The 24,512-nt window shown below is 42.2% G+C and overlaps 1 protein-coding gene across 1 annotated transcript; it reads left to right on the forward strand.

Moving 5' to 3' along the window:
- Positions 1–100: 100 nt before the first annotated feature.
- ATP6AP2 (ATPase H+ transporting accessory protein 2) lies at positions 101–22,977 on the forward strand. The gene is made up of 9 exons (XM_055338549.1): positions 101–300; positions 6,449–6,579; positions 8,666–8,797; positions 14,317–14,412; positions 14,599–14,736; positions 15,756–15,809; positions 17,077–17,226; positions 18,021–18,140; positions 21,941–22,977. The coding sequence occupies exons 1-9, from the start codon at positions 261–263 to the stop codon at positions 22,133–22,135; spliced, it is 1,056 nt and encodes a 351-aa protein (XP_055194524.1). The 5' UTR covers positions 101–260; the 3' UTR covers positions 22,136–22,977.
- Positions 22,978–24,512: the final 1,535 nt, after the last annotated feature.

The raw sequence follows: 24,512 nt of genomic DNA on the forward strand, positions 1-24,512 counted from the left end.
ACCATTGGCGGGGCCTTCCATCCATCACGCTAGGCCCCGCCCACGAGGCCGACGTTCCCTGGACTACGTCGCTCCCGCAGGCCGCGACGTAGCTAGCGATTGGCGGAGAAGGCGGCAGCCGTCCCAGCGGAGACGACGACGGGGAGGTCTCAAGGAGTCGGGACGAGCCGGAGCGCGTCACCCCGTACCGCTGCGGTGGTCGCTCGCGTTCAGCCGGCCCCGTCCGTGCCGCCCTGCACTGTTGCGGCCACCGCTGGACCATGGCTGCGCTCGTGGTGCTCCTGTCCTTGTTGGCGGCGGGTGAGGGCCGGGGCGCGCTGGAGGTGGCCGTGAGCCCCGGGGGTCGGGGGCGGCCCCAGGTGGGCGGCAGCGGGGCGGGTGCCGCAGTGCGGGCGCCCGGCGGCGGCCTCGCCCCAGCCGCCTCCCTCTTCGGCCGTCTGGTCGGACCGACCTGTGGCGGCGAGGCCTGGCGGGCCGCCGGGGCGGGGCCAGGCCGCGAGGGGGCACCTGAGCCGGCCTCCACCCTCCGCCTCTTCCAGGAAGGCGCGGCCACGGGTCCCGTCGCCGGTCTCTTCCGGCTCCGGAGGCACCGGGATGCGTTTCTCAATTAACTGTGACCGCAGCCCTCGGCGAGGAAGGGAAGGCCGACTTATGAGCTGCCATCAGATGCTGCGTCAATTTCTTGGCATTTTTCTGGTGTCTTCCTTTCCAGCGTTTGTCATCAGTAATTGGTGAAGTCCCTTCTATTCCCTTACATGTTTTAAATACAGAAGTTGGAGGTGGAGTAACTGGTTTTGTAGGATTCTTTCTAAAGGCAAGTTCAAAGTACCTCTCAGTAGTTTGTCAGGGTTCTCCATTTTAAGGATTTGGAAACTAAGATGTGAGTCACGTTCCTAGGGTCACATGTCAAGTAAATGATAGCTTTCAGAGTGGAACCTAGGTTCCCTAGTGTTCACCAAGTCCGCTAATATTTGGCCTCTTACTGTGTATCATGTAATTCGTTTAATTATACAGTAGTCCTTAGAAGAGGACATCATCCTCGTTTTACAGGGCGATCAGGCCTAAATCCATTACCAACAGCACGCAGGTAGGAAGCAGCAAAGCTGGAATTGAACCCGAATCAGCTGGCCCCAAGGCATGGGTCTTTCCGTTGTGTGTGTTGTGGCACAAGTGACAGAAATGCGCCTACTGCGTAGGAATGATGGGGACCTGGACTGGGGGCTCAGACAGTGGCAAACAAAAGGCCAGATTGAGAACAACTTGGGCTCTGTCTGTTTAAAACCTATAGCTTAAAAATCTGTGGGAGGCTCCACCCACTTTTGGAATGGTGGTTTATTTCTACACGAGGGTATAGACCACTGGCAATCTTGAAATCTGACGTTCTTGAAATCATTTCCATCCCTGGAGGTGTGCTCGGGGTCATGTGTTGATAATTATACTTATTTTCATACTCCCAGGGTTTTAGGGTTCTTTTGTTCCTTTCATTTCTGCTTCTGTCTCTGGAAGGGTCATCCTGATCTATCTAGTAAGTTACATTGAGGGGTGTTTTTATTTGTTTGAAATGTAGTTTTTGAAATCTAAAAAAATCTTTCCTTTGATACTGTGATTTAACTGAATATCTGTTGAAATCCCATCTTTTAATGTTGTGACTAATAATTAGTTTGGTTCAGTGAGGTTTAGGGTTTTTTTGGTTTTTTGGTCTGAAGCAAAGTAATTGCTTCTGTACTCGGTTTGAACATGCTTTCCTAGCTAGAGTATAGTTCATACAGACTAAGAATTTGACCTTGTCAGTTTCTGCATTGCTTGGTCTTGTCACATGAGGTTAACTTACTATTTTCCACAATGACTAAATGTGATTTAGTGGAAAACATCTCCAAGACTTCTCTATTTGAGAAAAAAACGTAAATCCTTTAAAATGGTGTTAACCAGAGAGAGACTAGAGGAAGGGAACTAGTGTTATGAATACCATGTCAAGAGGAGTATTTGAAAAAAAAATTCAGATGTTTATCCTGAACAGGGAAGGCCAAGGGCAAACAGGTGGTATTTGAAGCAGTGTCATGTGGAAGAGGGATTTGATGTGGTGCCCCAGTGATGCCCCAGAGGTCAAAAGTAGGACCTATTTTGTTCTTCTCTTACTGATTCCATCCACTGTTAATCGATCACAGCATAGTACCGTGGGAGTTCCCAAAGGGAAAGGATACTCACCCTCTAGCCCAAAATGGGAGATAGAAATTTTGTTGTGGGGGGTGATGCTTCATGGGCAAATATGTGGAAAAGATTGGAGTTGGGGAAGGCAGTTTAGAAAGAATGGCCTGTGTACGAGCAGAGATATGAGCAAAAGAGCCAATAGTTTGGTGGGGCTGGAACGAATAAGGATTGAGCTGGAGAGCTCCCAGGAAGTAAGGTTGGTGAGGTTCCTTGGGTGTTCTGTTTTAGTTTTTGTCTCAAAAGCTCTGGGCAGTAAGTGCAGGTGGTTAAGCTGATAGGTGAACAAACCCACTGGTATTTTGAAAAGGTGCTAGAAAAGCTGGCCCAGGGAATAGTGTGACAGGTAATCAGGCAGCCAGTTCTAGGAAGCCTGGTAAGGGTCCGGGAGTGTGCACCTGACCTGGAGGGAAAAGGATTTGTGAGATAAGGAAAAAAAAAATGGACAGAATTCAATGGTTGATTGGCTGTGGGGCTGAGGAAGAATTTAAAGATGACCAGTGTGAGCAGCTGCCTTGGAAGATGGTGTCAAGATAGAGAATACAGAAGGAGCATGTGGAAAGATGGTAAGTTCAGTTCGGAACCTGTTGAGTTTGAAGGACCCGTGGGACTTAGAAGGAAATGCTTATTAGTAGGCTGTTGGGTATGTAGGTCTAAGGCTCCAGGGAAATTTAGGCTGGCAATAAAAGTCTGGGAGCCATCAGTGTTTTTGGCGTTTGCAGCCTGAGGAGTTGATAGGCTCGGCCAGGGAGAGGGATATAGACTAGGAAAGCAGTGAGGGTCAGGAACAGAGCCCTCAGATCTCAAAAGTAGAGTTTGCTCAGTGATCTGTTAGGATGCCAGAAGAGGGTACTAGAACTTCCATTTGTAGCTTTTTTAGCTCCCCCCCCCTTTTTTAATAGTAATGGTCAGATATTTTGTAGAATATCAGTCAATTCAGGCTTGTCTGATGTTTTCTCATGATTACACTGGGAAGAATACAACACAAATAGCTCATCCTTTTTAAAAAGTTTCTGGTTTTGTGTGCTTTGTAATATATTATGAATGTACAGTCTATTCTACAAGTGTGTACTTTATAAATAAATATATGTATATTGGGGCTGCTGTCAAATTTTGTACCAAAAGAATTGAAATCTAAAAAGTTTGGACAGGGGACACCTGGGTGGCTCAGTAGTTTAGCGTCTGCCTTCGGCTCAGGGTGTGATCCTGGAGTCCCGGGATCAAGTCCCACATCGGGCTCCCTGTATGGAGCCTGCTTCTCCCTCTGCCTGTGTCTCTGCCTCTCTCTGTGTGTCTCTCATGAATAAATAAATAAAATCTTTAGTAAATAAATTAATTAATTTTTAAAAAATTGGACATCACTGCTTTAAAGGATGGAAAGGAAAGAAACTGAGGGGAAACTGCCAGAGGGACTGGGAGGGGGGTGGAAACAAAACAGGGGCCCTAGCTTCATGAGGGCCAAGGCAGGAAATTTTCTGTTTTGTTTTTTAAGATTTTATTTTTTATTTTTCATGAGAAACACAGAGACACAAGCAGAGGGAGAAGCAGGCTCCCCACAAGGAGCCGGATGTGGGACTCGATCCCAGGATCACGACATGAGCCAAAGGCAGATGCTCAACCACTGAGCCACCCAGGCATCTCAAAGCAGGAAATTTTCAAGGAGAGAGTTACCCAGGATTGGTGCTTTGAGAAGTTAAATAAAACAAGGGCTGAAAATTGTCTTTTGGATTTGGTAAATGGCATCGGTGGCCCAGTGGGGTCAGTAGCTGTGGGTTAGATGGTAGTGTTAGATGAAGAAGTAAAGAAGCAAACAGTGATGGTGATTGGTGGCTCTTCCAGGACCCTTCCTCGGAAGGGAAGCAGAGGCTGGTAGAGGTGGGGTTATGTGGTTGTTATTTTAGAAGGGGAGCACTTAAAGCGTATTTTTATGCTGAAGTGAAAGAGCGGGTTGAAAGGGGGAAGTGGGTAGCATGAGGCATGGCTTCACTCATGAACTCAGCAACTATTTCTTGAGCACCCATTTGTCAGGCACTGTTCTCAGCCCCAGGGATATTCTGTGAACAAGACAAGCTGGAATCCCAGCCCTCGTGGAGCTTACATTTTTACAGGGCCAGCTTTTTGTGCCTACAACCATATAGCCACCTAACTCCTGATCCTCATTTTCCCAGGATAGTGGCATAATGAACATTGAATGACTAATAGGTGAGTGAATGAAGGTTCCTAAGAAGGCTGAATTCGGGGGTGATGTCAGCCTGGATGAGGGACAGCCCTGCCAGCATCTGGAGGGAGAGGAGATAAGCCTGGGAGCTGGTGCTGATAAATTTATATATCTCCTGCGGAGAGGAAGCAGGCAGTGGGCAGGATTCCTGTGCTCTCTTTTGAATCCAGGGATGAGGTTATCTAGTAAGACTGAATCAGGGGTGATAAGATGCAAGAAGTTGGGAAGCTCATTTCAATTGAGTACAAGGAAGAACTTTTCAGGGGACTGGAATGTTGGGACAGTGGAGATGACTGCTGGCAAACATTGGGTTTGTAAGTTGAGGCAGTGTCCCCCTTGACTGGTTATATTCTGGTAGAGAAGGGGAGACTTCCTGTCAGGTATCCAGGAGAAATCTGGAGTAGGCAACAGTTTCTCAGTCTAGGCCACAGCTGTAAGGTTTTTCTATAACCTGAGGCTCCTGAAGGACTGTCATGCAGGCACCAAAGTGGGGAATCTACCTACAGTGTTGGGGCAAAATAATTCAGTAGAGCTTTCTTTGCTGGGATTGAGTGAATAGGGCCCTATTGCAAAACAGGACTATCTCCAGATCCAAACAAGGTTCTTTAAATGTGTATGATACTTAGAAAGTACAGGTCTCTTGCTGCCCCATTTTCCTTAGCGTTTGCAATAACCACTAGTGTAGTGAACCAAGATGTCTATCAGTTAGAGACAGCCATTCCATTCTAATTTTTTTTTTCTACCTGCCTTTGGCTAGAACACTTTGGAAATCCTGCTCTGGTCTGCGCTGAATTGAAACTCATAACTCTTCATGTTGTATCAGCACCATCCTGAGGCCTTTTATTTACTGTCAATACTGCAACACCAAAACATTTATTGTTGCTTCTAACTTTATTCCCATACCCTGTAAGTGGTACTTTCCTTAGGTCAAGAGAATAACAGTGATGCTTTATTAAAGTCTAATTTTCCCATACTAGGTAAGCATGGCCAAGATTTGTTTTGGACTTGGAGCTAATATTTCATAGGAATCTGAAAGTTTCCATAAGTTACTTGTCCTTGTCTAAGCTAGACATCATTAGGTTAACACAGAATGGCTGAAGCGGCCAGATACCTCATCCTTGGAGGGTTTATCACATAGTCCCTTTATTCTCATCCTTTGCCTCTTAATCTCAGACTCCCTACCCCTAGACTTGTTTGTTGGCTATATTATTACAGAATACTTGTTCTCAGCCTCTTGATAAACCCATTGGAAATACTATTTCCTAGACTACTTCTAAAGTCTGCAGTGTTTATATTCTGACTAGTAACATGGGCCCCCCTTCCCTCACCTTTGACAGTCCTCATTTTGCTAGGTTTGTTTATGGGTTGTAAAAAGAGATCTGCTCTATCTGAAGATATGCTAACTTGCTCAATTTTTAGAGTGAAACACTAGGAGTCTTAAGAATTTGCATTTTGAAGAGAAGGTGGATGGCAGAAATACTTTAGAGATTTCAAGTTTCTTCCTTTTTAGTCTGTGCCAGGGTTTTGCTTTCTTTTTGTTTTTATTTTTTAAAGTTTTATTTAAGTAATCTCTACACCCATTGTGGGGCTTGAACCAACTACCTAGAGATCAAGAGTTGCATGCTCCTCTGACTGAGCAAGCCAGGTGCCACCTGTTTGCTTTTGAAATTCTGGAGCCATGCCACTGATTTCTAACTCTTGCTGAATGTGCCAAATGCCCCTGTTTAAGGGCCACCTGCAGGAAGGTATCTAGCTCATTGAGAGAATTGTGTTTCATAACTGTGCCTCTGTGACAACCCAATGTATGGACTTGGGTTCTTAGAGCAATACTTTGAAAAAGAATTTGTTGATGTTTGGGATTCAGCACTTTGTTCAATAATATGTAATATGCTAAGTCAGTGGAGAATGGGGAAACAGGTTTTATTTTTTATTTTTTGGAAACAAGTTTTATATTTAATCATTTTCTACATGGGCGTAAGAGATTTATGATGTTGATCATTCACTTATTAATCTGTTTTCTTCCAGGTGTTTTGGGGAACGAGTTCAGTATATTAAGATCACCAGGGTCTGTTGTTTTCCGAGATGGAAATTGGCCTATACCAGGAGACCGAATCCCAGATGTGGCTGCATTGTCCATGGGCTTCTCTGTTAAAGAAGTATGTGTATTTTTGAAAAAATGTTGGGAGCTGCTTCTTTTTTTTTTTTTTAATTTTTTTATTTATTTTATGATAGTCACACACACACACACAGAGAGAGAGAGAGGCAGAGACACAGGCAGAGGGAGAAGCAGGCTCCATGCACCGGGAGCCCGACATGGGATTCGATCCGGAGTCTCCAGATCGCGCCCTGGGCCAAAGGCAGGCGCCAAACCACTGCGCCACCCAGGGATCCCGGGAGCTGCTTCTAAAAGTATTTTTGTTGATTTTTCTGCCAATAGCCCAAGAAACCAAGAAGCAAACATAGGTATATTTAGTAGAGATTACAAAAGGTAAAACTTATTTGTAGTCGGGGAGATTTGGAGATGTGCTACAAACTTGGCTTATGAAACCAAATCATCATAAATCATTAATCATGTAATTATTCATAGTAGTGATGTTCTTTGTATATGAGAATGCATCTGTCCTATTAATAGGATGTACAGTTTTACTTCTTTTGTCAGTACACAGTAGATGTAGGTCTTAGCTTGGGTTGCTGTTACAAAGTACCAGAGACTGGATGGCTTATAAACAATGGAAATTTTTCTCTCACAGTTTTGAGGGCAAGAAGTCCAAGATCAGGGTGCCAGCCCAGTCAGATTCTTAGTGAGCACCCTCTTCCAATTTGCAGACTGCTGACTTCTTTCATGTCCTCACAGGGTGGGGAGAGGGTGAGAACTCTCTGGAGTCCCTTTTATTAAGGCATTAATAACCTCACTGTGAGGGCTCCATCCTCATGACCTAATCACCTCCCTAAGGCCTACCCCTAATACTATCACACTGGGGGATAGCTTTCAACATGAACCTGGGGGAGACACAAACGTGCAGTCTATTCCAATTTATTATGAATGATAAAATGTGCATGCGTCTTGCCGGAGTTTAAGAATGTAGTGTGGTCAGTAGCTGTGGAATATAATGCCTAGGACCTTGGTTTCCCACAGTGAAGCCATAAGCTGTTGAGTATTTGGCTGCTGCCATGATGTAGTGAAAGGGGTGTAGGTCCTGTCACGAGAGGTCCTCAGTTAAGGGCATGGAGAGAGGGGATGTAGTCTGCTCTCTCTTCCCACTTCCTAAGTCTGGTGCTTCTGATGTGGTCTCTAGACATCACCTGTCACTCATAGGGACTGTCCTCTTAGATCCTGAGTTCCCTTGAAGCCTGAAACCCTGCAAGGGAGCTGCCTCTCTACTGGGCCTGTGGGTGGTCCCGAGTTCCTTATGGGAACAAGACTGGCTGTTTACATTTAAGGATGAAATTTGTACCTACTTCTTTATAGACTTAAATTTGACTACCCTTGGCTGTCATAATAACCCTGAGAAGTGACTATTAGTAACTTAACATGAGCTGCTTTTAGGAGGGATTTTATTTATGAAGAGTTTAGTCTAAAGAGAAGACTTTAAATGGCAGTTTTGCTGTGTCCTTATGAAAGAGAAAAGCCATGCTGTCAGTAAGGGCAAATGATGGGGTAGGGAGTGGGGATTTGCCCTTGGTTCTGTGAAGAGAAGAGTATGTAATCTGGAATTTGAAGAGGACCTACATTTTGTTTACTTGTCTGCTTTCTTCCACAAAAGGTTTGGGAGGACTTACTACTAGACTTTGTTGTTTCAGATCTGCAGAAGATTAAGAATATGAAGGAGGTCGGGGATCCCTGGGTGGCACAGCGGTTTGGTGCCTGCCTTTGGCCCGGGGCGCGATCCTGGAGACCCGGGATCGAATCCTACATCGGGCTCCTGGTGCATGGAGCCTGCTTCTCCCTCTGCCTATGTCTCTGCCTCTCTCTCTCTCTCTCACTGTGTGCCTATCATAAATAAATAAAATTAAATTTAAAAAATTAAAGAAAATATGAAGGAGGTCGAAATCCCCATCCCTGGTTAGGAGATTGCAACTACTGCCTTAAACATTTTGCTTCCCCTGCCCGCCCCCCCCCCCCTGTGAATTTTCATTGCCAGTGTTATCCCGGAACCCTTTGACTCTACTTAGTACCTGTTGTTGGGGAGGTGGTTTCTGGAGTGGATAAGTAAGCCCCGTCTCATGTTTTACAATGTCTAGGACCTTTCTTGGCCAGGACTTGCAGTGGGTGACCTATTCCATCGTCCTCGGGCTACCATTATGGTGATGGTGAAGGGAGTGGACAAACTCGCTCTACCCCCAGGCAGTGTCATTTCATACCCTTTGGAGAACGTGAGTATTTATTATAAAAAATTAAAGGCACCCATTTTTAATCTTGTCGAGCTGTCATTATGAATTATGTTCGAAGCACACTTTTCTTGTCCACGTTTTCTTGGGCATTATCTTGTCACTTTCCCTTCTGAATTTTATTTGATTATTTGTGTGAGTAGGAGACTGGAGTCTGTTTTGCTGGCTCACTTACTCCTTCACTGGCTTTTCAGATAGTGTGGCTGGATGAGCTATTGTGAGAGGCCCTCCTTCCATTGCCAGCACATAGAAGTCACTAAAACATGTGTGTAGCTGAATTTTCAAGCAAGGGGTACACAGAGCTGCCAGACAGGCATGGAAAGCTCAAAAGCTACAGTGGTGAGCCAGAGCTTCATGTTTCTTACAGAAACCCAGGGGCTGTGAAATCCTGTCTTGTTCTCAAAAGGGGGACTAGTAAAACCCCAGCTGCCCCAGAGCTACACACCAGAGGAGCTGGCTTACCACTCTTGAGCAGTGGCACCCAAAGAGTCCCCTAAGAGAAATCAGAACCCCAGGCTTGGACTGTGCAGAGTGGTGTGCCCCAAATTCACATGACCCACCCCGTACGGATGCCTCCACAGCCCAGGGCTGCTTTGATTTAAAAAAAAAAAATTGAAGAGGAGCAATTCACAAAGCACTTGCAAGAAAAAAATGCCATGAGAGAGTCTGCAGGTGCAACAAATTGAATTCATACCCTTAGAACTACAGATAACAGACCAATCTCAAGGAGATTTTAAAATACATATGTTAAAATTGTGAGGAGGTTCAAGGAAGGGATAAAAAGAAACTGAGGCAGGTAGAAGACATTTTTGGTATGTGGTGCATTCATTGATACCTCTGAATATTTTGTAATTTATCTTGTGATTTCTTTAACCCATGAGTTATTTAGAAGTGTTTAACCTGTGGGTTATTTTCAAATATTTTTAAATTTTTCAGTTTCTAATTTCATGGCATTGTAAGACTGGTCTATATGATTTTGGGGGGGGAATTTTTCAGACTTTCCGTGGTCTAGTATAAATTATTTCCAAGCACACATGACATGATTACAGAAGGCCATGTACTAGGCCACAAGGCAAACCTCAACAAATAATAATTCATATCAAATAAACCACCCTCTCTGACCACAATGCAGTTAAATCTGAAAATGATAACAAAACGATACCTTAAAAAAATGTATTTGGAAGGGTGGGGAGGATGGAGGTAATAGGTGCAGGGGACGAAGATGTACAAACCTCCAGTTATAAAAAAGTCACGAGAATGGGAAGTACAGCATAGGGAATACACTCAATAATATTGCAATAACTTTGGTGACAGATGGTAACTAGACTTACCATGGGGATCATTTCATAATGTGTATAAATACCAGATCACTATGTTGTACTTCTGCAAACTAATACAATACCGCATGTCAGCTATACTTCAGTAAATAATAATAAGAAAATAAAAATGCACTTGGAAATGATAAAAACAAAATAGATGACCCCTCAGGTTTAAAGCACACTGGAAATCTTAAAAGATATTTGAGAAAAGCCATTGTCTTCACAAAGGAATGATAGTAGAAAGCAGATTTCTCATTCCCATTAGACACTAAAAGCAAGAACCAAAAAGCAGTGACGGTCTATGGGGCGCCTGGGTGGCTCAGTCGGTTAAGCGTCTGCCTTCAGCTCAGGTCATGAACCCGGAGTCCTGGGATCAAGTCCCACATCAGGCTCTCTGCTCAGTGGGGAGTCTGCTTCTTCCTCTGTTCCTCACCCCGCTCATGCTTTCTCTCTCTCTCTCCCTCTCTCTAAAATCTTTAAAAATCTTTAAAAAGAAAACAAAAGCAGTGATAGTCCAGTATAAGGCCAGGCTGAGGGAGTTTATATCATCATAATAATGATAGATCCAATGAAAATTATGACTATTGGGAAGGTGACAACATGTATGGGGCGCGGGATAGGGCTGTGTGGTTGGTGATGCAAGAAAGCTAAATCCTCATTCTCTATAATCAATAAATAGATGATCTCTAAAATGGAAAAATCAAGATGTAGTAACTAAACATATTTAGAAACGGTGGCAAAAGGAAAAGGAAACGGTTTGAAAGTGGGGGCCTTGGGAATGAGAAATGGAGCAAACTTTATTTTTCATAGTCTAATAGAACTCTTCATATCTTTAAACTGTATAATCCTTTTTCTATATGACTCTTGAAAAAAAATTTGTTTTTAAAGATTTATTTATGGTGGGATCCCTGGGTGGCGCAGCGGTTTAGCACCTGCCTTTGGCCCAGGGTGCGATCCTGGAGACCTGGGATCAAATCCCACGTCGGGCTCCCGGTGCATGGAGCCTGCTTCTCCCTCTGCCTATGTCTCTGCCTCTCTCTCTCTGTGTGTGTGTGACTATCATAAATAAATAAAAATTAAAAAAAAAAGATTTATTTATGGGCACCTGGGTGGCTCAGTCGGTTAAGTGTCTGCTTATGGCTCAGGTCATGACTCAGGTCGTTATCCGAAGGTCTGGGATCAGCAGGGAGTCTGCTTTCCCCTCTCTTCGCCCCTCCCCTTGCTCATGCTCTCTCATTTGCTCACTCAAATAAATAAAATTTTAAAAGATTTATTTATTTTAGAGAGTATAGGAGGTGGGGGGAAAGGGAGAGGGAGAGGGGGAGAAGGAGCCTCCCAGCTGAGCGTGGGACACCCTCCCCCACAGCCCTACTGGTTCTCACCAATCAGAGATCATGATCTGAGCCGAAATCAAGAGTGGGACACTTAACCAATGAGCCATCTTAGGTGCCCCATCTCTTGAAAAAAAAAATTTTTTTTTAATCAACAGGAAAAGTTGGTTGGAATAGATGGACTCCTACTAAATAATTCAAAAGTTAAAAAGAAAATCACAGTGGAAGTTTTGAAATTATTTGGAAGTGAATATCAATGAATGGTACCATATACTTAAAAATAGTGAGGTGTGGCTAAAGTGGTAAGGAAAGGAAAATTTATAGCTTAAATGCATGCGTTAGTTTAAAAGATTGGAAATTAATGAGCTAAAGAAACTGAAAGAATTTCAGAATAAATGAAAGGAAACAGTAAAAATCAAAAGGCAGATTTATTTATTTTTTTTTATTGGAGTTCAGTTTGCCAACATACAGCATAACACCCAGTGCTCATCCCACCAAGTGCCCCCCTCAGTGCCCATCACCCAGTCACCTCAACCCCCTGCCCACCTCCCTTTCCACTACCCCTTATTCGTTTCCCAGAGTTAGGTGTCTCATGTTTTGTCACCCTCACTGATATTTTCACTCATTTTCTCTCCTTTCCCTTTATTCCCTTTCATTAATTTTTATATTCCCCAAATGAATGAGACCATATAATGTTTGTCCTTCTCTGATTTATTTCACTCAGCATAATACCCTCCAGTTCCATCCACGTCAAAGCAAATTGTGGGTATTTGTCATTTCTAATGGCTGAGTAATATTCCATTGTATACATAGACCACATCTTCTTTATCCATTCATCTTTCAATGGACACTGAGGCTCCAAAAGGCAGATTTTAAAAATATTTTAATCTTAGTAATAAGATTATTAAGAATGCGATTTCTGTGAAAATCATTGTTGAGGATCCCTTTAAAATATATAAAAATCCAAAATGCTATTAAGATGTTAATATGCATGCAGTCAAAAACTAAGGATTTTTAAGACTAGCCTCATTTTACATGAGTACAAAATGTGAAAAGAGCTCATGTTGTTGCTTGACCCTGACTGACTGCTAATACTTTTCCTGGCAGTGGGTGGTAAATGAAATACAAGGCTCATAGGGCAAAATCCACAAAATCTTAAAAAATTACCCTTAATCCTCAATGAAGCTTCTGTTTGATTAACTCCTTTCATTAGAATTTCAAGTCCTATAGATAGAGAAATTTCATTCTCTCCAGGACACACACACATCTCCTTCTAATATAGTAGAAGAAAACAGGAGATTTTAAGCAGATGAGTTTTTTCCTTTTTGAGCTTTGTGTTCTGTATAATTTTTTCTTCTCCTTCACAGTTTGGCTCTCATCTGATTCAGCAGCTTCTCTAATTTGATTGCTAAGGATGTGTTACCTTTAATCTTCAACTTTCCTGAAACAAGTGCCATTACATTAGGTGAAGTGAGGCTGGAAAGTCACAGCTCTCGCATTCCCTTAAAATAAGTTAATAGTATCATGAATTAGATGAAATTCCAGCATCAAAATTAATCAGAGATGAATCATACTTATTTCTGTCTGTACCATGTTAGCATTAACTTGCTACTTATAAACACTAACCATTTAATAGTAGAGGGAATCACTGGGGGAAAAAAAATCAATAAGAAATCTCATTTTTTAAAAAAAATCTCCATTTAGGGATGCCTCGGTGGCTCAGCGGTTTAGTGCCTGCCTTCGGCCCAGGGCATGATCCTGGAGTCCCAGGATCAAATCCCACATCAGGCTCCCGGCATGGAGCCTGCTTCTCCCTCTGCCTATGTCTCTGCCTCTCTCTCTCTCTCCCCATCTTATGAATAAATACATAAAATCTTTTTTAAAAATCTCTATTAAAACAAAAACACTGGGCATCCCGGGTGGCTCAGCAGTTTAGTGCTGCTTTCAGCCTAGGGTGTGATGCTGGAGACCCAGGGACTGTCAGGCTCTCTGCATGGAGCCTGTTTCTCCCTGTGTCTCTGCCTCTCTCTCTCTCTCTCTGTGTGTGTGTCTCTCATGAATAAATAAGTAAAATCTTTAAAAATAAATAATTTTTTTTAAAAAAAGTAGATTTTTACTACAATTGGTTATTTCAATTTGGTATCATGTGATCCCAGGGTAGAGGCTTCAGAATTCTTGTGACATACTTTATATGCCTTGTCTGAGTCTTCAGTCTATCTAGAGAAAAACCCTAAATCCAATATTTTTAAAATTCTGAAATGAAAAATGAGGTCTAGCTCTCTTCCAAAGAAATTTAATTCTTCAAATTCTTCTGACCTTCTTTTACATACAAGTTAATACTTTATTATAGAATGTGCATTCATTGTAACACACTTAATATTGAAATCAAATGAATTGCTGCTTAAAATACACTAACTACCAGGCACCTGGCTGCCTTCAGCTTGGATCATGATCCCAGAATCCTGGGATCGAGTCCTGCATCAGGCTCCTGCTCAGCAGGGAGTCTGCTTCTCCCTCTACTCCTGCTTGTGCTCGCTCTCTCTCAAATAAATACATTTTTAAAAACCTTTTAAAAATATATGAACTACCACCAGGAAATGATAATTTTGCAAGTGTTGTGTCCTTCATGTTGGCAAGTTACTTCCAATCTAGGTGTATGAGAGATACAGACTTGAGGCCTACTAGGGCCTGCTTTGTTCCTTCAAAAAGGCTGTGTTTGGAAATGTTTTGGGTCTTTTGAATTTCCATAAATGATGGGTTTTTTTGTTTTCTTTTAAGGCTCTTTTCTTGTTGCTGAATGGTTTCTCTTACCCCTTGTATTCTGACGATAATTGGTCTTACTCTTAAATTTCAGGCAGTTCCTTTTAGTCTTGACAGTGTCGCAAATTCCATTCACTCCCTATTTTCTGAAGAAACTCCTGTAGTTTTGCAGTTGGCTCCCAGTGAGGAGGTAAGTGATAGTTTTTATTTAAGGTGTTTTAAAAGATAAGCTTTCCTTAATGAAAATTTAAAACTACTTTTATGAAAAATTGTATATATGTTCTTTATTGATTGCATATACATATATATTCTATATATACTCTGTATATTGGAATTAATGTGCAGACTGTAACAAAATTTTGGATTCTTCTTGCAGAGAGTGTATATGGTGGGGAAGGCAAACTCGGTTTTTGAAGATCTCTCTGTAACATTACGACAGCTCCGCAACCGCCTGTTTCAAGAAAACTCTGTTCTCAACTCACTTCCCCTCAATTCTCTGAGTAGGAACAGTGAAGTAAGAAATGCCGCCATTGAATGAATACATGAACATCATTACTAATTTTCCATGTCTTATGCCCCCTGACTTCAGAGCAAATTTGGAATTTTAGGAAATGACAAGTTTTGCCAGTTTCCTGCTGGCATAGATTCTTCTTCTTTAGTGTAATTTTTAAATGAATCCCAAATCCCACGAACAAATAGACTTTTTTTGTGACTTGAGTAAATAGTTTTATAATCTCTTGCTGCAGGGGTTGCCACCAGTTAAGGCAGACAGGCCAGGAGTCACACAAACTACTTGATTGGTGGAGCTCTGTTGGTCTGGTTATGTAGAGGCCATTATTCACTGCCATCCCTGATGTGTTGTCTCCTCTTTCTAGTACATTCTCAACAGTACAGTAGAGGGAAGGACTCTTACTTTTGACTCCCTATCAGCTTTATCACCCTCTTTACCATGTAGCATGCCACCTTTGTGGCAGCCTCTCCTCTTTACCTACTATGGATGACCAGACCCGCCATCTTTTCTTCTCTGATGTGGAATATATTCAAAGAATGTGAGCAGACTGGGCCACTGGCAGGACCTCATTGCAGTGTGTCAAGAGTATTTTGATTCCTGGAAGGAAAACCACTCGAGAGTTTGGATGCTTTATCAAGTTTTTTTAAAGAGCTTTTATTTAAATATTCAGGGAGTCTTAGAACTGCTCTTAAAAATCAGACCTGTGCTGGGTTTATCTGAAACTCCCATTTCAACTAATTCTGTTATCATACCTTTATCAAATATATAGTGCTTTTTTTTTCAAATATATAGCTATTGAGGGTAGTCACTGTACTGAGAATGACCCATCACCTTTTTATTAGGAAATGATTTTATGAGCATTTTCAGTTGAGATGAACCTACCAAATGGAGAACAACTGTTGCCTAAAATCATTTACTATGCTAAACATTTATAATATACCCTGTACCTTGCATGATAAATGGCAAATACAGATCTCTGATGCATATTTAAAATAATGCTTATTTCTTTTGGCCCTCTGAAGGTTGATCTGCTCTTTCTTTCTGAATTGCAAGTGCTACATGATATTTCAAGTTTGGTAAGTTAGCTACTCTAGTATTTGTTTCATTTATTTTGGTTCCAAAAGACATTTCCGGAGAATCTTGAAATGATAGTGAGACCAATTGAAATTTGATTCTGCCCTAGATTTATGGTACCACAAAAGTTAAGAAATTGGTGGTGATGGGAATTCTGAACTCTTTTGTTACAGTGAAATTATTTTGCATTTCTGCTTCTAGGATAGAGAGTATATATATATCTTCAAGGGCACAGGCCTGGGAGTAGGGCCACCCTAGCCATAGTCCTGACTTGGCTGTTGATTTCTTGAAAGACATTAAGAGTAATTCCTGTATCTTTATCTTTGGGTCTAAAATAGAAATAACAGTTTGGACTAATAATGCTGTCAACCAAGTCAGGAAGGAAATAAATATACCTGTAGTATATTTTGTGTGTGAGAGTGGTTCTTAAAAAAAAAAAAAGCCCTCCTGAGACTAAAAAAGAAAACTTACTGGTTGCTGTCTTTTGAGGTTGTTGCCCAGTTTTCAGTGGATTGATTTGGGGGTGTCTAGAGGTGTATTGCTGGGGGCCAGCCAGCCCAGTGCTCTAGGAGGGCGTGTTTGAGGTAACTGCTCTCTGAGCACTGTTGGCTCATGCTCTCCTGGGATCAAACTGGTCCTGCTGTCTGTTCTTTCATGCCCTGGCCCATATCTGAGCGTGTTTTGTTTTCTTAAGTTCTATGTAGGCCCCGTGTGAGACTTGAACTCCTGACCCTGAGATTCAGGGTCATATGCTTTGCCAATTAAGCCAGCCAGGTGCCCCTTTTTTTTTTTTTTTTAAATTTTTTTTTTTTTTATTTATGATAGTCACACACAGAGAGAGAGAGAGAGAGAGAGGCAGAGACACAGGCAGAGGGAGAAGCAGGCTCCATGCACCGGGAGCCCGATGTGGGACTCGATCCCGGGTCTCCAGGATCGCGCCCTGGGCCAAAGGCAGGCGCTAAACCGCTGCGCCACCCAGGGATCCCCCAGGTGCCCCTTATATCTGAGGTTTTTTAACTAAGAAGTTTTTTTCTTAAGAGCTTTTATTAAATATTCAAGGAGTCTTACAGTCGCTCTTAAAAATGAGATTTGTGCTGGGTTTATCAGAAACTCCCATTTCAACTAGTTCTGTTGGCCACCAGATTAGACTATTTGTATATTGTGGCACACTGGTATGGTTCTGTTCAGCCTAGTTTTTAGTTCAGTATAGAATTTGAAGTGGCTGTGTCTGACATGACCCACTTCCTTTTGTTTGTTTGTTCTCCTAAGTTGTCTCGACATAAGCATCTGGCCAAGGATCATTCTCCTGATTTATATTCGCTGGAGCTGGCAGGTTTGGATGAAATTGGGAAACATTATGGGGAAGATTCTGAACAATTCAGAGACGCTTCCAAAATCCTTGTTGATGCTCTGCAAAAGGTAAATTAGTGATGGGGGTATCTGAGGTCAGAGTAATACCATTTCACTTTTAGCCTCTTAGTGGAAAAATCTATTTAGTGAAGTACTGTTGATTGAAGTCTCCTCTTTGGAGGACCTCTAATTTTAGTGACAAAGGGTAGAGTGGTTCAGAGATGTGTGCTGGGATGTCTCTAATGCTGGCAGAGACAGCAGAGGAAATGATCAATAACTCCAGCACAATACTTTTTTCTTTTAATTGCGGTGAAATAATATGTAAGTTAAAGTTACCATTTTAACCCTTTTTAAATGTACAGTTCTGTAGCATTAAGTACATTTACATTGTTATACAACTATCACCACCATCCATTGCCAGAACTTTGTTCTTTGGTACCTGAAACTCTGTCTCCATTAACCCTATGAAATCTTCGAAGGAGCACACTCTGCACCGTACCAGACATTGAGTAGTTGTGTAATAGGTGCTAGTTTCTCTCTGCCCTTGGAGTTGCTCACCTGCAGCTCTTCAATGAGTTAAACTTTATAGGTGTTTGTGATTAACTGGAGACCCCTTAGGAAGATTTTTACTTCCTTCCCCCAGTTTACATGCCAACAACTTGTTTCTTCTTAATTTTATTTCAAATGTTTGAATATATGTTGAAGATTAACACTTTTCTGAATATTTTGACATAATCAAACCTTTAAGACCGTGTGGTGCATTAGCTAATAGGTGGATATATGTTCTCATAGGTGCACAGAGCTTTAACATTATTTTCATAAATGCATGTTTGTGATTCATAGTAATGTCCGTAACTCTTCAGTTTGCAGATGACATGTTCAACCTTTATGGCGGGAATGCAGTGGTGGAATTAGTGACTGTCCGGTCGTTTGACACATCTCTTGTCAGGAAGACAAGGACTATTCTTGAGGCAAAACAAACGGTGAGCACATTTTTAGACCCTGGTTCAAAATTGTAAAAATAAAAACAAAAAAAAACCCCACTAAATCCTCAATCACCTGTGGGCTGCATGGACGATCAGACAGTAAATCTGGGAAACAATTTCAGTGAAAACCTAGATTGCTTATTCACGGAGGCATGTGTGTTTTGCCAGGCAATCCTCAGTTCTTTAGGGTTGTAATCAGATAATACAAGATTTGAGTTAAGGATGAGTCTATCAAAGCCAATAAGATAATTCAAATACTGCTCTTACAAGCAGACATCAGACGTTGATGTGAGGGAGTGGAGGATTCAGCACGTGGAGTCTTTTCCTGGAGGTATGTTGTCTGTGTGGCATAGTCTCTCATTTTCCAGGACCTGCTGTGTATACTACTGAGAATTAGATTTACTTCTGTAAGTTTTCAGCCTGCATCATGCTTTGATTTTAAGCATTTAGAGGGTCCTAGGCAAGGGTGCCAGCCATAGCAAAACGTGTGTATATGAGCATAGACAAGAGCTGCACTGTGGGAACTCCAGAACAGCATGTGGGCAAGAACCTTATTTACAGTTGGTTTGAGAGCTTAGAACAATTACACAGGCATCTAGAGACACTCCCCTTTGGACCCATTTATTGATCTCTGTGGGACTTAAGACTGTCAAAGGTAATGCTCATTCAAGATCATCTAGACGTGACTGATCTGAGATAGTTTCATTCTAAAGGGAGTAGGAGGCCCTGTATTTAAGACAGTATGGGGACACCTGGGTGGCTCAGTGGTTGAGCGTCTGCCTTTGGCTCGGGGTGTGATCCCGGAGTACCACATGGTACCCCGGGCTCCCAGCATGAAGCCTGCTTCTCCTCCCTCTACTTGTGTCTCTGCTTCTCTCTGTCTCTTGTGAATAAATAAATACAATCTTTAAAAAAAAGTATGGTAGGCTGGACAGTCCAAAAAATATTCCCACTACAGAGCATCTAGGAATACCGATAAAATATAAACACCTTTTTGAGCGTATAGTTTAGCTCTCAAGACATACATTCTTCAGGAGCAAATAAAGAAGAGGAACTCAAACTGGTAGGCAGGCTACCCTGGGAACATTTCTAGTTGGGTTACCAGGAGAGTGGTAGTAAGGCCCTGGCTCCCTCTGAAGGGCAGGGTTTGAAATGGACACTTCTATATAAAACTGGGGGAGCCAGGGCGGACTAAGAAACCGGTATCTGCCCACTGGCAGAGGAAGACAAAATGGCAGGTTGGGTTCCATGTTGTTGGGGAATGTTGTTGGGGATGGGAATGTCTCTTAGGGAATTCTTTCTCTCTCTCTCTCTCTCTCTTTTTTTTTAAGATTTAATTTATTTATTCATGAGTGACACAGAGAGAGAGAGGCAGAGGGAGAAGCAGGCTCCATGCAGGGAGTCCAACGTGGGACTCGATCCTGGGTCTCCAGGATCACGCCCCGGGCTGCAGGCGGTGCTAAACTTCTGGGCCACCGGGGCTGCCCTCTTAGGGAATTCTTAACCACAAGTCCACCTTCATGTGGGTTTGCGGCTCAAATTTATATTTACTGCAAGTTCTAGGAAGCCCCAGGCCAAGAAATTCACACAAACCCTGGTCTCAAGATGGTAAGACCTGTGGTGCCCAGCAGGAGTAAATGTAAAACCTCTGGTAGGACATTCCCTCCACACGAGCCACAGTGGAGCAGGTGCCCCCAAATGTGAACTCAAAACACCATGAAGCAGGGGGAGCCAGTTTCCTGTGAGTGCAAGGTAGCTACTAATGTGTCAATTAGACCACCAAAAACTTCTGTAGAATATGGATATAGGCTATAAAACAATTTAAACTAATTAAAGAAATAGGAGTCAAGAAAAAGAATAAGCTACTTTTTAAATTTAAAAGATTTTATTAGAGAGAACACAAGCAGGAGGAGTGGGGGAGGGAAAAGCAGAAGCAGACTCCCCCTGCTGAGCAGGGAGCCCCATGCAGGGCTCAGTCCCAGGACCCTGAGATCATGACCTGAGCCAAAGGCAGACACTTCACCTAGTGAACCACCCAGGCGCCCCTCAACATACTTTAATGGCAGATGTGAATGTAACTGGAGCTTTCCAGTACTACATTCTTTCACCACTGTCCCCACCAGGCCAGCTAATTTTATAGGAGGTGACTCTGGAGAGAACTGTGCCAGTTTGAAGAAGGTGTCCATGTTTTGGGAGTTTGGCAAGGCAGTTTTGCAGAGGTGAATTACTTTGTCTTCTCTGAGGTGTTAGGTGGAATTTATAATGGATAAATGGAGTTTATTAGGAAAGGAGCTTATTAGGAAAGTAGTTTCCAAAATTATTGTCTATGTGGTGAGGGGCCAGAATCAGGTGGCAGTCACTGGATTTTCTTTACCTACAAGGTAGTGCATTAACATCTTACACACATAATCTGAAGTCTACAGTATCTAGCAGACAAAAGCACTCAGAGCCAGGAGGCTTGTACCCAGCACCCCTGGGAGCACTGTTCTGCCCCGTTCTCCTGTGTCTGGTTTCTGCCCCTCAGCTCTGTGCAGATGATCTCCCCAGTCCCCAGGAGACAAGGCCCTGGGCTTAAGGTTCTCTGTAGGGTATTGGAAACGTTCTACAGTTAGGTTGTGGCGCCAGCCGTGCAGCCCTGGGAATATCCTAAGGTGCAGGGAGTTGTGCACAGGAAGAGAGAACCTGTTTACCCCCAAAAAGAAAGAGGTTTCCAAGGGTGAAATCCTTTAGTGTTTGCCTCCTGTTCTGAGCTTCCCACACATGGGAATGCCCAGCTCCTCTCTCCCACTGAGATCACGATCTTGCTTTAGTCTGAGGGAGTGTGTCAAGAGTTTAAGGAAATGTTCAAGTGCCCACAACATGCCAGGTGTTGGGGTCTGAGGCTGCTTTCTCTTCTCTGTCCTTTTAAGACAAGCCTGATCCTATTGCTCACTTCGTGCCTGAAACCTCGCCCACAGGCTCAAGGCCACATTGCCCATACCTCCCCTGCCTCTAGCCACTCGTCCTGCTGCTTTCCTCCTTGTTCTGTTCTCTAGCCAGGATGAACGAAGCTTCCCCAACAATGCCTCTGCGCACACCTGGAATCGACTCCACCCCCACCAGGGCCTGGCAGGATGAAGCTGTGGCTGAATGAACTATTTGTTTTCCTCTTTAAAATTAAAAATTTTAAGTGGAGCACACATAAGCATATAGCATGTGAGGAAGGGAACACAGTACTTGTTCCTCTGAACCTCCCGGTCCTGTCCCTGTACGGTCCCCATCCCCAGATAACTGCTGTCCTGATACATTAGTCATGCCTGTGATTTCTTTACAGCTTAACCATGGAATGGATTTATCCTTAAACACTAGTGTTTGGTTTGCCTGCATTTGAATTATATGTGGACGGAACCCTGCTGTGGTTTTCAGAGTCACACAGGCTGTAGGACAGGCCTCACTGCCACAGCTTCTGTTGTGTGGACCTGCCACATTCTCCATGCGCTAAGTGGACGTCCCTGTGCGTGTGTCTCAGTACACAGAAGGTTTCCCTAGGGTATGGACTTGCTGGATTACAGGATATGCATACTTTCGACAATAGTGAGGTCACCACACTTTCTGAGGCAGTTGGACTGGTTTATGCTTCCACTGACTGTGTGCTTACTTTTCCGGGGAGGCTCCCCTTCCTGGCTCCTCCTAGTAGAAGCATGTCTTAATGCCACCTAGGAATAAATGTTTGATAAATGAATCAGAGCTACCAAATGGGGATAATTTCCTATCTTAAAATTCTTTCCTCTTGATTTGCTTTCTTTTCTTCCTTATAGAAGAACCCATCAAGCCCCTATAACCTTGCATATAAGTATAACCTTGAGTATCCGGTGGTTTTCAACATGGTACTTTGGATAATGATTGCCTTGGCCTTGGCTGTGATTATCACCTCTTACAATATCTGGAACATGGATCCTGGATATGACAGCATTATATATAGGATGACAAACCAGAAGATTCGAATGGATTGAACTTTCCTTACGCCAAACTTAAAAAAGAGGTTTGGAAATTGGCTGTTTTGTTGAATCTTCTAGTGTAAAGTAGATGGTATACTTTAAATTTCTAAAAAAGAAATTTTGTTCTCCGTATGCCTGTAACGTTCTTTTAGAGTGAATTATAGTATTGATGCGAATTGATTTGTGTGCTATAGATTCCATGATATGCTCAAATATGATATAACCATTTAATATAATTTCATTCCATTTAACATTTGGAAATGTGCACTGAAATAAATGTAAAACATTTAGAATAGCTTGTGTTATTTATGTTGGGGAAAATGCACTGAATTTATTAGACAAACTTAGGAGCGCTTAACTTCCTTACACAGAACAGGTGAAAATGACATTTGGGCTATTCTATACTATGAACCATTTGTAAATGTCTTACTCTTTGTGTAAATATCTCTGAAACAAGATAGAACGTTTTTAAACTTCAAGTAACCCTAAACAGGAGATTGAGAACTGCATCTGATTCACAGAGGGTAGCTGGCTTTTAACCTCTTCTGAACGTTTGATGATCTAAATCGTAGGGTGTATATTAAGAATACTATGTTGATCTAAAAAGAAACTGGAAAGAAACAACTGGAGTTATAGATACCGGTCATTAGATACCCAAAAGCCAATATTTGGGGGACATCTTGGGGCTTGACTATAAAATCTTTATTTTAATAACTTTCCCCCTGTGTAAGTTACTGTTAATGGTTTGTGGTACGTCATTCTCTAGAATATTAAGTGGAAGTAGATGCTCCCTACTTTTCATGTGGAAGTGGACCAATGTCTATAGAGTGACAAATAAAGTTAATAATGATTCCAAATTTGTGTCATTTCAATACTAAATTTATTTTATATTATAAAATCCTAACGAAGCAGGTTGTATTTACTCAGAATTGGCTGTTACACAAACGGTTTCATGTCTCTTTAACATTTGTTTATTCTCGCTGCCTCCTGAGATTCAGTTTCAAGACAAGACATTTTAATTACCATTCTTATTGAATTTATACAGAATATCTGGTGAATTCACACTAGACTTTAGGAAAAGCCCAAATTTCCCTGTAGTATTTAAAAGAGGAGTAATTGATCAAAATAGAAAGGACTATCTAAGGTAAAGGCTTAAAGGTTATAATTTTATTTCTTAAAAGACTTATTAGAATTTTAAATTTCATGATCATGTAGCAAAATCAGTCAGTTGTGCTGTCCTGCCCCTGGGAACTCTACTTGGGCTCAGCAGGAGCTGTTTCCATGCCCCTTCTTTGGAAAGATCATCACATCCTTTTTAAGTAACACTGAGGGTGGCAGGTTTGAAAAGATGGAGTCAAGCTAGTTACTTTTTCTACCACTTAGTGGAAGATACCTTTAACAATTACAATGTTAAGTGTCCACAGAAGAAGGTTTGATTTTCTTTGTCTCCTCTAACTATAAATGGCCAAGCTAGTATCACGTTCCCCGGGAAGAGAGTTCCAAAATCACTGAAGTGTTCTCCACTTCTACCTCCCTGGTAAGGTTGTCTGGGTTGAGGGTGTTTTCAACTGCCTGTTCCCAAAACGCTAACCCCCAGAGAACTCAACAGGGCCTGTCTTTGGGGAGCCAGAAATCTATAAGGCTGCGGAATAGTTAAAATCCGTGTTTCTTTCACAAATTTCTTATATAAACATTGCCAGAGAAGACTGTGATTACATAGGAAGTAAACCAGTGCCTTTGTAATTTAAAACTGATGAGATGAAGTTCTAGGGGAGAAAAGAATTACATGACAGCACTGTTCCTCATAGTGTAAATGGCATCAGCACCCTTCTATCTGTTAGGCAGAAAGCAGTTAATTAAAATAAATGTTCTGCCAAGATTATTATACCTGTTGCTGATGATTTGCTTTTAAGTCTAATTTTGTTCAGGAACATAAATCAGTGTGGAGATTTGTGTAAGAGGCAGGAAAGCTAGACTCATGACAGACTATTCTACTGACAAGCTGAAAAAACCCAATCACTTTATATCAAATTGGTAGAATATTCCAGGCTTATAAAATATCTGAGATTCTACATGTGTGAGGTACTGCTTCTGGCCTAATCCTTTTACGAATGCTATAGAATTGATCTTTGTTATCTTTGGCTATGCCTATTTTGAAGGAATGGTAATATGAATACATTTTCATTGGTATCAAATAAGTGGAAGCCATGAACTCACTTTTTTTTTAAGATTTTATTTCAGAGAGAACACAAGTGGGAGGGAGAAGCAGGTTCCCCACTGAAAAGTGAGCCCAACATGGGACTCATCCTAGGACCCTGGGATCATGACCTGAGCTGAAGGCAGATGCTTAACTGAGCCACCCAGGCGCCCGACTATGCAGTGGCTTCTTGGA

This window comes from Nyctereutes procyonoides, unplaced genomic scaffold (assembly GCF_905146905.1).
Source record: "Nyctereutes procyonoides isolate TBG_1078 unplaced genomic scaffold, NYPRO_anot_genome, whole genome shotgun sequence".
NCBI classification, from domain to species: domain Eukaryota; kingdom Metazoa; phylum Chordata; class Mammalia; order Carnivora; family Canidae; genus Nyctereutes; species Nyctereutes procyonoides.

Coding starts and splice junctions, on each gene's coding strand:
- ATP6AP2 (XM_055338549.1), top strand. CDS start 261: ATGGCTGCGCTCGTGGTGCTCCTGTCCTTGTTGGCGGCGG. Junction 14,737..15,755: donor CTCTGAGTAGGAACAGTGAA/GTAAGAAATGCC, acceptor GGCCCTCTGAAG/GTTGATCTGCTCTTTCTTTC. Junction 18,141..21,940: donor TTCTTGAGGCAAAACAAACG/GTGAGCACATTT, acceptor TCTTCCTTATAG/AAGAACCCATCAAGCCCCTA.